The sequence below is a fragment of the Lissotriton vulgaris genome, chromosome 1_1, assembly GCF_964263255.1.
Source record: "Lissotriton vulgaris chromosome 1_1, aLisVul1.2, whole genome shotgun sequence".
Taxonomy (NCBI): domain Eukaryota; kingdom Metazoa; phylum Chordata; class Amphibia; order Caudata; family Salamandridae; genus Lissotriton; species Lissotriton vulgaris.
In genome coordinates this window covers 794039403-794053214 of record NC_141685.1, presented here as the reverse complement: position 1 = coordinate 794053214, position 13812 = coordinate 794039403, and the positions used below count along the sequence as shown (strand labels likewise).

The 13812-nt window shown below is 43.3% G+C and overlaps 1 protein-coding gene across 1 annotated transcript in view; it reads right to left on the bottom strand.

Annotated features, from left to right (window-relative positions):
- The window catches only part of LOC147747844 (protein Cryzl2-like), a 183676-nt gene that overhangs the window by 29862 nt on the left and 140002 nt on the right, over positions 1 to 13812 (bottom strand). The window contains exons 5-8 of the mRNA XM_086956501.1: positions 11378 to 11446; positions 5898 to 6007; positions 5441 to 5522; positions 4738 to 4919 (exon numbers count right to left, since the gene is read on the bottom strand). Of these exons, the coding sequence (XP_086812627.1) occupies positions 4738 to 4919; positions 5441 to 5522; positions 5898 to 6007; positions 11378 to 11446 (443 nt within the window). The remainder of the gene's footprint in view (positions 1 to 4737; positions 4920 to 5440; positions 5523 to 5897; positions 6008 to 11377; positions 11447 to 13812) is intronic.

The window sequence follows — 13812 nt, the reverse complement described above, 5'->3', positions numbered from 1 at the left end:
ATGTACTGCATTGCATATATTTGTTATTTCTAGCAAATGCCAAAAATAAATATAATCTCAAAGTGGAAGGAGGGAAGGGGAAGAAAGAAAACTGTGAGAATAAAATCAATTACATAAAAAAAAGACAACGCAAACATAAGTACTTTAGGCATTGAGAGATGGATTATAATAACTTTTCTTGAGGTGATTTTGAAGCTCTTAAGTGTCAAGGCGTTTTTGCAATATGAGGGAAGGTTGTTCGATAGCACAGTCTATGCTGCTACAAGGCATTTCCCAACACGTCCTTTTCTTTGCTACGTGGATGTAATATGTTTTGTAGGAGCAGAGATTTATTTCAGTCTTATTCTATACGAATAGATATGTGAGGTACTCGAGGACTTTCTAAGATGTAGATTCCAACGTTCTACATAACAGGCCTGATTGACAGAGGTAAGTTATACTTTTGAGTACGTTTACACTTTGTAGTAAAAAAGTGTAAGTTACATGTCTCCAACTCTAGAGTAGTAACGCAACTGGTTTGCTCAAGTGCGGGTGGTTGGTGTCCCTCCCTAAACCTCTCTCACTCCTCCCTAATCCTTTCTCCTTCAGTATGAAGTCTGCCCCTTTTCCCACCCTCTCCCCTTAATCCCGTCCACATTTACTCTTAAAATCCATACTTGTATGTCCAGAGACTCCGCATTCAAGGAGGAGAACCCTTCACAAATGAGCGTCATCATGTCAATCATGGGTTGTATAGAACTTATTTGCACTCTGGGTACTTCTCAGGTAGATCTTTTTCCCACTTGTGAGAATGCATATTGCCAGCGGTTCTATGTCCTCCAGTTTCTGTTGCATGGAGCCTTGGGGATGTATTTTGGTTGACATAGAACGGTCTGCTGCACTATGAATATTTCCACATGCCTTTGAGTCCTTGAGCTCTTTAGGAAGCAGTGCTAAGACCAGGCACAAGTCATCTCAGTTGATCTGGAATGGCTGAGAAGGGTGAGGTACACAGACCTTCTGAGACTCTGTGTGTCCCCCACTTGAGCTGCCACAGTCGCCTTCTCACACCGTCGGGAAAGCTCTGCACCCCAACCTACAGGTCTTCTGCCTTCATGCCTGGAGTTTGATCAGGACCAGATAAGTTTTTTCAAAGCCCCCAGAGTTGGGCAATGCCATTCTTTCAGCACATCACCCATCCGAAAAGTCTAATTATGCTAAAATGTGTTTTTGCCTGGTGTGAGAATTAAAGCATTTACTCTCTAAAAGAGCATCTTTCAGCTATTTGCGCTTTCATTGGCCAAGCAAGATTTGTGCAGTGGCCACAGTCACAGGCTATGTTGCAACCTTGTCAACATTCATTTGTTTGTAGGACCAACTCTCTTTGTTCAAGTCCACTGTAGTTTTGGAGTGGCTGTTGTATGATTCCTCCTTTCATTCAATCGCAATTGGAACTTAATCTGGTTCTGACATTTTTGATGGGGACCCCATTTGAACTGTTGTGTAGCTGCCACTTGCAGTGTATTTCATTCAAGACAGTGTTTTTGGTGGCCATCACTTCTGCTCAAGGCGTCAGATGGTTGTAAGTGCTGCGTGTCAGATCACCTTTTACTTGTTTCTACGTAGACAAGCTGGTTTTCTGGACAAAAGAAGCTCTGACTGAAGGCGATTTCCAGGTTCCGTATGGGTCCACCCATTACACTTCCCATGTTTTTTACTCCACTTCATCTCACCAAAGGGGAGCAGAGGTTACATATGTTTGAACCTCATAGTGCAGTTAACTATTACATTGGCAGAACTAAACATTTGAGATATGTTGTCCAACTCTTTTTTGGGGAGACATCTGGGTAATGAGAGGACTCCGGCACGGTGCACTGCTCCCTGTATTAAAATCTGTTACGCCCTTGCCACAAAGGAACCCCCAAAAGGAAATAGGAGCTCACTCTACTGGAGCAAAAGCATCTTGCGCATCGATTGCCGGGGGAATGCTCATAGTGCCAATATGCCATGCTGCCACAAGGGCTTCTCCCCATAAGTTTGCCCGACATTATTACTTGGAATTGAAAGGGATGACCGTTTGCTTGTTCCGGGATGCAAGACTTTCTGGTTTGACTATTCCACTCAGGCAAATCACCTGGGAGGGGATGTTGCTGTGGTATAAAGTCAAAAGCTGAATAATCTTCAGGTAAATGTATCCAACTGAAGAAAAGGTTACTGGTCTTTAGTAACAATCATTCTGCTGGATACTCTCCCTACCTGCAGATTCATCACCGATTACACCACCTCCCTGTATTGACAAATGATCGCAGTCATCTAAAAATAAAAAAGGTACCAAATTAGCCTGCAAACGTCATGGCCTCACGCCCTATGAGAATACCATCAGGTTGTGCTCCCCCCACACCCCCCGCGTGCCACAAGCTGCTCAGTGTCAAAGTGCTTTGATAGGGTCATGAGGAAGCTCAGGGATATGAACTCAAAATATATGATGCTCTTCCCAGCAAGGCTAAGGGTTATCATGAACCACAAATCCTGGCACTTTCGTGGTCCTAATGAGATATGAGACAAGCTGAAGAAATGGAGATATCAGGGTCGAAAGACCCAGAACAGAAGGAGAACAAGAGTGGCTGTGAAATCAGAAAGAATGCCTGAAGAAGCAAATCTGAACGTAGAGAATAAAGACACTGGAGCAACTGAGGTGCCTGGGACCCAGTCTGACAACTGTGATGAGCAAAGTGAAATGGGACACTAGAGGTCACCGAGGTGGTCAGATTCCGATAATGATGAGGTCTTCAAAGGCAATGGATGCTGGAGATGGTTTGTAAATTGTAAAGTGTTGGACGGATATAATCTAAATGTTTTTCTGAGCCTGAATCATATGGTCTCTGACACTGGCATGTTTGAGACAATTTCTCTGCAAGATGTGATGCATGGCAATACTCATGATGGTAAAACAGAAGAAATCTTGTGTATTTCACTCGTGTGATTTGTCATTTTATGGACAGTCAGAGAAGGAATGGGGTGATCTTGCACGGTGTGATAGCACTACTTGACACTAGGTCTGCGTTCGGCGTATGTGGCTCATTTAGGCACAGAGACAGTTTCACTGTTCACAGTTGTGTGGGTCCAGGCACTCATTCCACTTGGGAAGGTTACCACATGGAAGTGGCGGTTTTGGGGGTTGTTGCCTGAAATATGTTTGCTGGACATGAACTGATGACTTTTCATCACTTACAATTTAGGGGCAATGTGCACAGTTACTTGACATACACAGTGCCTATAGCTGCAAAATGGCTCACGATGTTGGTAGATTTAAATTTGTTACGTGGACTGTGAATAGGCTGGGTAATAAGGCAAGCGAGGGTGTTTTATTAAAGATACTCCGTCATTAGCCAGATATGCGTCTTAGAAGACACATTTAGTGGGCAATTACTGTGGCTTCCCTGCAAGAGACAGACATATACTTGTGGCACACATTGGGTTTACATCTGGATTCAAGTGAGTAGGGATATTACTGAGCAAATCTGCCCTTTGTGTACTGGTTACAGTTTAGGTGAATATACTACATGGTGGTACCAGGGAGATGGGATGCTGACCGGTTAGTGGTCTTCTCCATTTACCTTCCCCCAAAATTGCCACAGATATTTCGGGACTCAGTGAGTGCCCTGTCATTGCAGGTTCGTACAGTGACAAGCATAATGGAGGGTGACTTTAACCCGATCTTGGAGGATACTAAGAACAGAAGCTCAGAGAGTTGGATAAACACAAAACAACTCTAAAAGTGAAAGAGTTGTATGTATAGGGATGTTTGCATGACGGTGTTAGGCAATACCTTTGCTAATACAGTGTTCATCGTCAAGCGTCTGACTCGATTAATTTTCTGTCCCTCAAAGCTGCCTTGATGGATTCAAAGACACAGAATACTTGCCTATTCTCCTCATGAATACTTAGAAGTGAGATTAAACCCAGGAGCAATAACACAATGGCTTGCCCTTTGAGATTACATAGCCCCAGTGCAAGCTGTCTCAGCTGTGTGTGATTTTACCCTCTATCCACATAGATGACAGAGTTTGGGTACAGCACACCAATACTAATTTCAGAATGGCTGATGCCAAGGATGTCCAATATTGGTCGATGAGGGTCGGATCCAAGCCAGACTTTAAGGATATCCGCATGAGATACATTAACATACTACTAGCCAAAATGGGAATCATTTACATAGATAGTAGTTATCGTAAAAGCTGGTATGGCTCTGATCCTCGTAGACCAAGGTTGTGTCACCTGGCTTATGACAATGTGCTTTTCTACACAGTGAAAAAAAGCATCAATCTTCAATAGTGGAGCATGTCACTGATGCTCAATTATATAGTTAGCTTGTTGCTTCCACTCTTTTGTTAATGTCCTGGGCTCCTAGTAAAAGAAGGTTCACCCTGACAACATTATGTCGGGCCACAAAGACACCTATCCGGTGGTGCCCCGCATAGGCAATCCTGGAAATAATGCCTCTAAGACTCTGACTCCCACACTTTATGAGTTCTCCACAGACTCCTAGAAACTTGCCTTATCGCCCTATACTCACCTCATTTGCCCGATCCACTGGACTATTACCCAGAAACCACTATGACACAATTTGACTAATGGTGTAGAAATTGCCCAACAAACGTTTCTGGTTTTACGACCCACGAAGATACAAGAAAGTAGATTATTTCTCCCTGTTCATATCCCACTTCTACCCAATGTGCTTTATCGGCGCAAGGGAACCTGCTCAGTGCTTCTTTGAAGATATCTCCTCCAACGGCATCGATCACCACATCCACTCCTCGTCCGTTGGTCAGCCTCTTCACCTCCTCTTTCAGGCTACACTGGGTGTAATTCACAGTAGAGGTGGCCCCCATCCGCAGAGCCTGCTGACACTTCTCATCACTGCCAGCTGCTGCGATCACCTAAGAGTGGGTCAAGAAATTCACACTGTCAAAGCACCTAGCTTAGGATCTGTACTCAGACGGTGTGAGCAATAATATCACACACATTACCGCACATACTGCTTGGGGTAAAGGCAGATCTCAGAGCAGGGATGTCAGACGTAGTAGGTGCAAGATTGGACCTGTGCCAGATTTTCATATCAACATAAAATACATTTATATAAACTGGTGATCCTATCAATTTGACGTGGATCAAGTCCTTCTAACCTAGTGAGAATACTCTTCACTAGAGCACAGCAGGCAATCCTGGACATCACCGTCTTCCTCTTCCACAAGACAGACACAACACACACAGTCTGCATGCAAACTTTCACAGTAGTCTGGAAACACTAATCCTCTAAAGGATAATCAGGCTGGTGCACATCTCAAACTGAGGGAGAGCGGCTTCCACTTTATGGAAGTTACACACACTGGAGATCCTGCACTGTGGGGGTTGGGGCAGGGAGAGGGTGGATGTAACTGGAGAGAAAACTGAAGTCTACCTTGGCTTGAAAAATATTTGATGCCATCTCAACAACTGCTTGGCCTGTGGCTCCCGCTGCTGCAGTCACCAGAACAGTCTCCCTGTAAGCAAGAGTGAGCGGAGAAAATGTCAGAAGAACAGTCTGCATTATAAGCTAGACTTGTCACTGCAGAGCTCAGTAACAAGACAGCAACATAGAGTATCTGCTCATGCTGGTTTCAAAACTACTACACAACTATATGTCCAGCCACCCATCAGCATGTATAAGGTTAAGAGATAGTGTTCTTCTGATGCCACTCTACTCTAGTGATACAATCATTAGTGAGTGACCTCAGAGCTACAATAGCAGTACTAAGCGTAGAGCTTCCGAAGTCTCCGTCCATCATACCCAATGTATCAAACACAGTTCAAATGGCCCTTGGAAGGAGGAAACAAAGGAGTGATGGAGACTGGTAGGAAACACAGGAGGAACTCACCCTGGCTGTACACGTGCTCGGTGCTTGAGTGCCAAGATAGCAGTACCATAGGACACAGGCAAGGCAGCCGCTTGTGTGTAGGACACACTTCCTTTGATGGACCACAGCATCTGCAACAGTAGACGACCACATTACTGGAGCTCCAAGGATTGGACATCAAAGGAAAAAGGCAACTTCTCTCCCGCTAAGATACGCAAGATCACAACTCGCCCAGTATAATTCAAAACATTCTCAAAATTATAGCTCCTGTGAAAAATGACCCAATGCAACTAATTAATACTCTTTACGAGATATTATTTGGAAGGAAATGCCATGTGGCAGAAGATGTAGAAAAGCAGTGATTTCATTTATAACCAAAAAATCAATTCCTGCTCATTAATATTTGAAGCGGATGTGCCTCAAAAGTAGGAATATGGTCATTACTTTTCACACTTCATAAGGGAAGCAGTACTAAATGAAATAGTGGCCACATTATTCTGATGTGTTATTTAGTAGAAAAATATCAGCCTGAGATAATTTACTTGAAAAATCCGCGTTAAACTACTTTCAAAACCTAGCGAAAACATTCCCAAAAAGTCTGACAAACTTATCTTTAAATCCAGAACAAACCATTCCTAAACCCAGAACAAACTGCTTACAAAACCTTGAGTAAACTGCTTTCAAAAGTCCAGACCCCCAGATAAACTGTTTCTAACCGGAGGATAAACTTCTGTCTTAATTCAAAACAAATTACTTTCAAAACAAAAACTGTATTCATCCAACTGGGAGGTATGCGGCTGTCTGCCGTGCGGTTTACCTGAGCGCCCGCTCTTTCCATGGGTGTGAATCTTAGCAAGGTCAACTCCGCCATTCATACTTTGACGATCAACGAAAAAAGTTTGATTAAGTAGGGTATTAATACCCAAAAGAGATACTATCTGTTGGAGGTTGCAAAAAGTGTGAGATTAAGCACTATGTAAAACTGCTTCCCAATCTCAGGTGCAAATGTTCAGAAAATCAAGGACAACCCAGTTCAGGGACAAACTGCCACCTAGATACTGGACATCCCTTGCAAATCAGAAGGACAAACTACCACATTAACTGAGGACAAACTATTGTGTCGACCAAGGACCAAACCAAGAATATACTCATCCAAAACCCAAGGGCAACCTGCCAGAAGAGAAACCAGACTAGGACACTATGTCCAATGCTGTAAATCCCAGTCATAGAAGCCATTTAGATCCCCGACACTCCCAATGTTGATTGAACCAAGCTGCTCGCATGGATAGGAAATATACTTTATAATGTTTATAACTGTATGCAACACACGTTCCTGTATATGCTCTCGGTCAATAAGTCACCGTGGGGTACTGAACTGCATGCTACAAGACTCGACTCCGAATATTCTCTCATATGAGTTGATGATGTGTTTGCTGTATACATATAAATGGCAATAAAAAAATACCTAAATAAAAAAAAAAGAACAAACCACATCCAAAACACAGAGGACAAATGTGCATAACGCTTAGTTACAGAGCTAGCGGCCTCAAGGTTCAGAACATAGGTTTCTGTCCTTCCATGTTCGTGAAGAATTAAGCAGTGAGCGCTGGCTGAAGAGAGAGGTCTATTGGACTTATAAGGACAAAAGCTTTGTGAATAGAATGTAGGACCCTGCTGGTGTATTGGACAGTGGACCATACATAGCTCTGTCGGCACCCTGCAGCAATTGGAGGGAGCAGCGAGCTGGTGCTATGGGCCCTCCGTTGCAAGCCAAAGCTAAAATGGTGCCATTTTGGAATCTCTGCAGATCAAAGACTAAATATATTCTGCAACCCTGATAAACTTGATTTGCATAATCGAGCAGAGCGGACACGGGACAGGGTATGGAGAGCTTAGATACTTAAATATTTTTCTGAGCATGTTAACTTTATGATAAAGCTGGAGCGGACTCCTATAGATAAGGACTCCAATGTTCTGTACCTTGCTCAAAAAACCAGATGATGACCCAGTTCTAATGGTTGTATTTTGTCTGACAAAGGAGTTGCAGAGCATTTGTTAGGGTTAATTTGCAGAAGGTGGACTCATCCACTGCTCAATCGCCTGCCTTCTCATGAGACAGGATTCTGAAACATCTCTAAATTCTTCTGTTACTAGGGCACACTCACCTTGTAAATTGCCTGAAGAATATGGCCACCGGGTGGACATGTTCAGTAGATAGAGGCCAGTCCATCAAACTTCCCTGTGGTAACTGAGGAGTTAGAAGGCACTTGGATGATGTCCGAAGCGGGTAGAACATGGTTAAAAAAAAAAAGGGCAGCGGGTCCAGTTTGAGTGTCTCAAGCCCACTTGCCCTCATTACTCACCCCATTGGAATTTGGGGGTTTGCACTTGAAAAAGGGGAGTATAGAGTTATAATTACGACTGCACACTTCGTAGCCTCTGATTCAATCATTTAAGGTGGTTGAAATGTGCAATAAATGTGTGCTAATCATTTCACCACACATTTATCGGGCTTCAATGATTTTAACTGATGCAGTATTACTGCATTACTAATGTAGTAAGTCTACAACATTGTACTCAAAAAAGACTCCAGGGTTTTGGCTGATTAATCAGTTTGTTCAGATGCTATGCAAATCAAGTATTTAGATCCCAATTCTTTAAGCTTGTGAGGGTGTGTGAAATACTCAACGGTGTTGAATGCTGTTGATTGATCTAATAGGACAGGCACTACGGCATCACCGTCATCCACCTTCATTCTTAAGTTTTCCAAAATGGCTGCAAACAGAGCTATGTGTTGGCCTAAAACATGTCTCTCTGGAATACAGAGGATTGCTGTTCTGACTAAACATAGGCAATTTGTCATCAACAAAATGTTCTCTTGACTTAGACAGAGCAGGGAGAACATTTGCCTATAATTGTCAATGTCAATGTCCATTGGGTAAGTCAAGGGGATTTTCAGCGGTGGCGTCACCGGTAGCAAAGGTAGGCTGGCGGATGTAGAAGTTATTTCGGGTATTAGGAAGATCTCTTATGATATGCACTGGACATAAATTGTGGTAGATCCCAGAATTTCTACTGTGATTAAATAGGTCCCAAAACTTGTTTGGCTTAATAAGTGTGAAACTATCCAGTAAAAGACCCAACATCAACTGCTGCATAATAACTAGAGTCAGCGGATGCAGGCTTCAAACTACTTTTAGAGGTCTTCTTTGCCATATTTATCAATGAAGTTTGCAGAGATTGTTTTTTAAGTAAGGTTATGATGGGTTTTCACAAAGACCTGGAGGCTGGGATATAATTTTTGTCAGATCCTTAGACTTGGATTTCATTCATAACATTTTTAGAACAGTTTGTTTGATAACCGAACTCTCAATCCTTGAGGAAGCATTAGCTCTGTTTTCCTTTAGAATAAAGTGCTTACGGCTCAACAGTGCAGTTTGAAAGCAGTTTTGCTAGCTTGGTCATACTCATGCCTTCGAATTTTTTCTAATCTCTGGAATATAGCAATTCTGTCTGCCAACCATTTTTATCTTGCCTATTTTTGGTGACCTCGTACAGGAAGAGCCGGATCTGTTTCTCAAAGGCACTGGAGAATGATTTCTAAAACTCTGTATACTTCTTGGGAGGTTCTTAATTTTGACACGGGCAAGGTTCAGATCTTCTAAGAGAGTATCCATAATTTAGCCTTTTCTATCCACGGTTGAACTTCCAATGAATTATTACTGATAGCCAACTTCTAAAACACAGAAAAAGAACACTCTCCTGACAAAACCCAGGAAAAGCTGCCCCCTATCCACTGATGTTTTACATTCTCAGTGTGTGATGTTCGTATTGAGTGTTCTAATACAAACCAAGATATTGAACTCTGATGTCGATCAGTAATATCCAGCTCCTTCGCATTAGCCACCTTCCTGGAAAGCTGGAAGCATGCCGAACTCAGCGCCCTCCTGAAAAACCCACCGCGGACCCCAAGGATCTCAAGAACTTCCAACCCATCTCGCTCTTCCCGTTTCCCGCCAGAGTCATCGAGAAGACCATCAACCAACAACTCTCCGCCTTCCTCGAGACTAACGGATCCCTCGACCAGTCACAGTCCGGTTTCCGAGCAAACCACAGCACCGAGACCGCCCTCATCGCAGCTACCGACGACATCAGGTCGATGCACGACAACGGGGAAACAACTGCACTCATCCTCCTGGATCTCTCAGCAGCCTTCGACACGGTATGCCACCACACCCTGATACGACGCCTCAGCGACACCGGTATCCAAGGCGCGGCCTTGGAATGGATCATCTCGTTCCTCGCAGGCAGAACCCAGAGAGTCCGCCTTCGCCCCGTTCGGGTCCACGGCTACCGAAGTCATCTGCGACGTACCACAAGGATCCTCGCTCAGCCCCACCCTCTTCAACGTCTACATGAGCCCCCTCGCGGCCATCGCACGCAAACACAACCTCAACATCATCTCCTACGCCGACGACACACAGCTGATCCTCTCCCTCACCAACGACCTGGACACCGCCAGAGCTAGCCTCCAGGAAGGAATGAAGGACGTCGCGGAATGGATGAAGCTCAGCCATCTGAAACTGAACTCAGACAAGACGGAAGTCCTCATCCTGGGACTGTCCCCCTCGGCCTGGAAAGACTCCTGGTGGCCACCTGCCCTGGAGAACGCCCCCAAACCCACAGACCACGCTCGCAACCTGGGATTCATCCTGGACTCCTCCCTCACGATGACCAAGCAAGTCAACGCCGTCTCTTCGTCCTGCTTCAACACCCTGCGCATGCTACGAAAAATCTTCAGATGGATCCCCACCGCAACCAGGAAGACGGTCACCCAGGCCCTCGTCACCAGCCGCCTAGACTACGGAAACACCCTCTACGCCGGAACCACAGTCAAGCTCCAGAAACTACTACAGCGCATACAGAACGCCTCGGCAAGACTCATCCTGGACATCCACAGCCACATCTCCGCCCATCTGAAGAATCTGCACTGGCTCCCCGTCAGCAAGAGAATCACATTCCGACTCCTCACCCACGCACACAAGGCTCTCCACGACGCGGGCCCCATGTACCTCAACAACCGCCTCGCCTTCCACACACCAACCCGCCAGCTCTGCTCCGCCAGCCTCGCCCTAGCCACCGTCCCACGCATCCGCAAAGCCACCGCCGGAGGAAGATCCTTCTCCTACCTGGCAGCCAAGACATAGAACTCCCTCCCCACCCACCTCCGGCTGACACAGGACCACCTCGCCTTCAGGAAACAACTCAAAACCTGGCTGTTCGAGCAGTAGCATCCACCCCCACCCCCTTGAGACCCTAACGGGTGAGTAGCGCGCTCTACAAATTCCTTGATTGATTGATTGAATACACAACTTTTTTCATACAGATTGTATTACTCAATGCAGCTGAAGTAAGTGATCTTTGCAAAACCACTATATGTATGTTTGCTTTTGTAAAGTTTAATAAGTAAAAAAGATACCCTGGTTGGAAAGGTTTTGTACCTCTTGCTTGACGATGCACTCCTCTGCCATAGCACCAGCGCCAACGCTCACACCAACTACACGATCGCCCTGGAAATCAAAGAGAAAGGTCAGAGATTGTGCAAAGAAAGATGGTCCAAAAAGCATAATCTATTCATAATATAGCTACAGTTGGTACTTGACAAGATGGGGGGAGGCTGGTGAAATACCTCAAATAAAATGGAAATCTTGAAAAGCCAGCACATCCCATGTTTTCCATTCTGTGCAGGTATGGGCATCACAAGTATCAAGGCTGACTTTAAAAATCTTTGTGGGTATACCATGGACTTGTGGAAGATGAATATTTAGCAAGAGTCCGTAACACAGGTGCAGGATACGTTTTAGTAAACGTGTGTAATAATTCAAGATAAAATGTATCATCTGTTTGAGCGCACAATCGCTGAAAACACCAAATAATAACACTGAAAGATGTTTTCACTGTTTTGGTTATGGACACAGTTCTATATTTTGCTATACTTCGGAGGGAAAACAAAGTGCGTTGTTTTTTCTACTGAAAGTATGCAATAGAACGCTGCAAAGGGGCAAAAAACACAAGTGCATAAAAAAGTTACAAAACAAAACAGTGGGCTGCCTAGATGGTAAAAAAAAAAAAAAAACACCGAAACGTGAAACATTTTTGGGAAAGGGTGATGGCAGAGAAATGTGGGATGAAGAGGGACTCTTTCTCAAACAAAATGAACAGAAGAAAATATTTTTACAAAAAGCACCATGTCCTCAAACCTCTCTCAAACATTGTTTTAGAAAAGTGTAGAGTTCTCATTTAGACTTGGCACAAGGTAGCAACACTGTTAAGTGTGGATGGAAAAGTGAATGATATTGAAAGCATGAAAGGATAAGTGAACAAAGGTTTCACGTGAGAAAAAAAATAACACAATCCAAAGTTTACCATAAAACATACTGGGTAGAGAAAGTAGAGTGATCTGCATAGGGTAAGTAAGCATTCTAGGTGATGTGTCCAAGGGAACACAGTAAGAAAGAGAGAGAGAAGTTTGTTCCCATCCTTTGTACAATACATAGAGCAGGCATAGGAAGGAGTGAATTGTGCAAAAGGGTCTGCCAAAGGTAAGTAAGCAAATAATAGAGGATTAAGTCAAGTCAAGTCAAAACCACTTTATTCGATTAATTAAAATCATAAAAGTATACTAGAGCAATGTTAGGTACATAATTAAAAACAGAATACAATCAAATTAATACACTTAAATTCATGAAAAAAGTTTAAAAAGCCGATTTTCTCTCCATTTTCCTCCTCCTAAGAGGACAACTACGGCAGTGTTCCCATTCCTCACTGAAAATCACCAACATTAATTCATATACAAAGTACAGATTAAAAAGAATATTTTTACAGTATTAAAAATCTAATCTTTTTCTCCTGATTCTTACGGCAACTGTTAAAAAACTGGCTAAACAATACATAATGAAAGGGGTTTCCAACATTAGTAAAAATAACAGTGCAGGTTTATATTGGGTAAAACTCATCTCTTTCAGCAAAGGCTTAACATAGCGCTTCCTAGGTTCGCTATACCATGGGCAAAAGAATAAGAAATGCGCAGTGTCCTGAACAGAGTTATCATCGCATTTGCACGGGGTAGAATCCTCTATCTTGCACCAATTTTTCATGTCCCATAAGACCGTATGAATTTGGTTGAAGCGGAACTTTGACAGTAGCCATCTATGAAAGAAATTTGTTACCACTGACAGATAAGGCGCCATTTCTGGAGTAGTGGTTATCATTATATGACTCCTCACTGAAGGTTTACATAATTCCTCAGCCTCTCGTTCCGCATCACAGAGCTTGATGAAATTAGTTTTCACCCATACTAGATCTTCTTTACATAGGGATTCTGGGCTTCCGAAAATCTCAGGGCGTCCTAGCTTTTTAGCCACATTCTCAACATAAGACAGCCACTGAATGTCCCTCACATGATCTAGTTTCATACAGTCTTTGATAATTTTATGGTTCAGAGTAAGGTGCTAATTTACTGGGTAGAGAAAGTAGAGTGATCTGCATAGGGTAAGTAAGCATTCTAGGTAATGTGTCCAAGGGAACACAGTAAGAAAGAGAGAGAGAAGTTTGTTCCCATCCTTTTTACAATACATAGAGCAGGCATAGGAAGGAGTGAATTGTGCAAAAGGGTCTGCCAAAGGTAAGTAAGCAAATAATAGAGGATCAAAAAGTGGCAGAGACTGTGGTAAGGTATATGGGCTTAGAACCTGTTTTGTAAAGAATAAAGAGAAAGTAATAAAAAAAAAAATATGACGAGACAGAATATATCTTTTGAATCTACGGAAATTCAAATGTATTTGTTTAAACTATTTCACTTCCCCACTGAAAGTGTGCATTTTGACAAACTACTGATTTAACTGTAACCCTTGAAAAGTAAGTATTTTCTCTATAT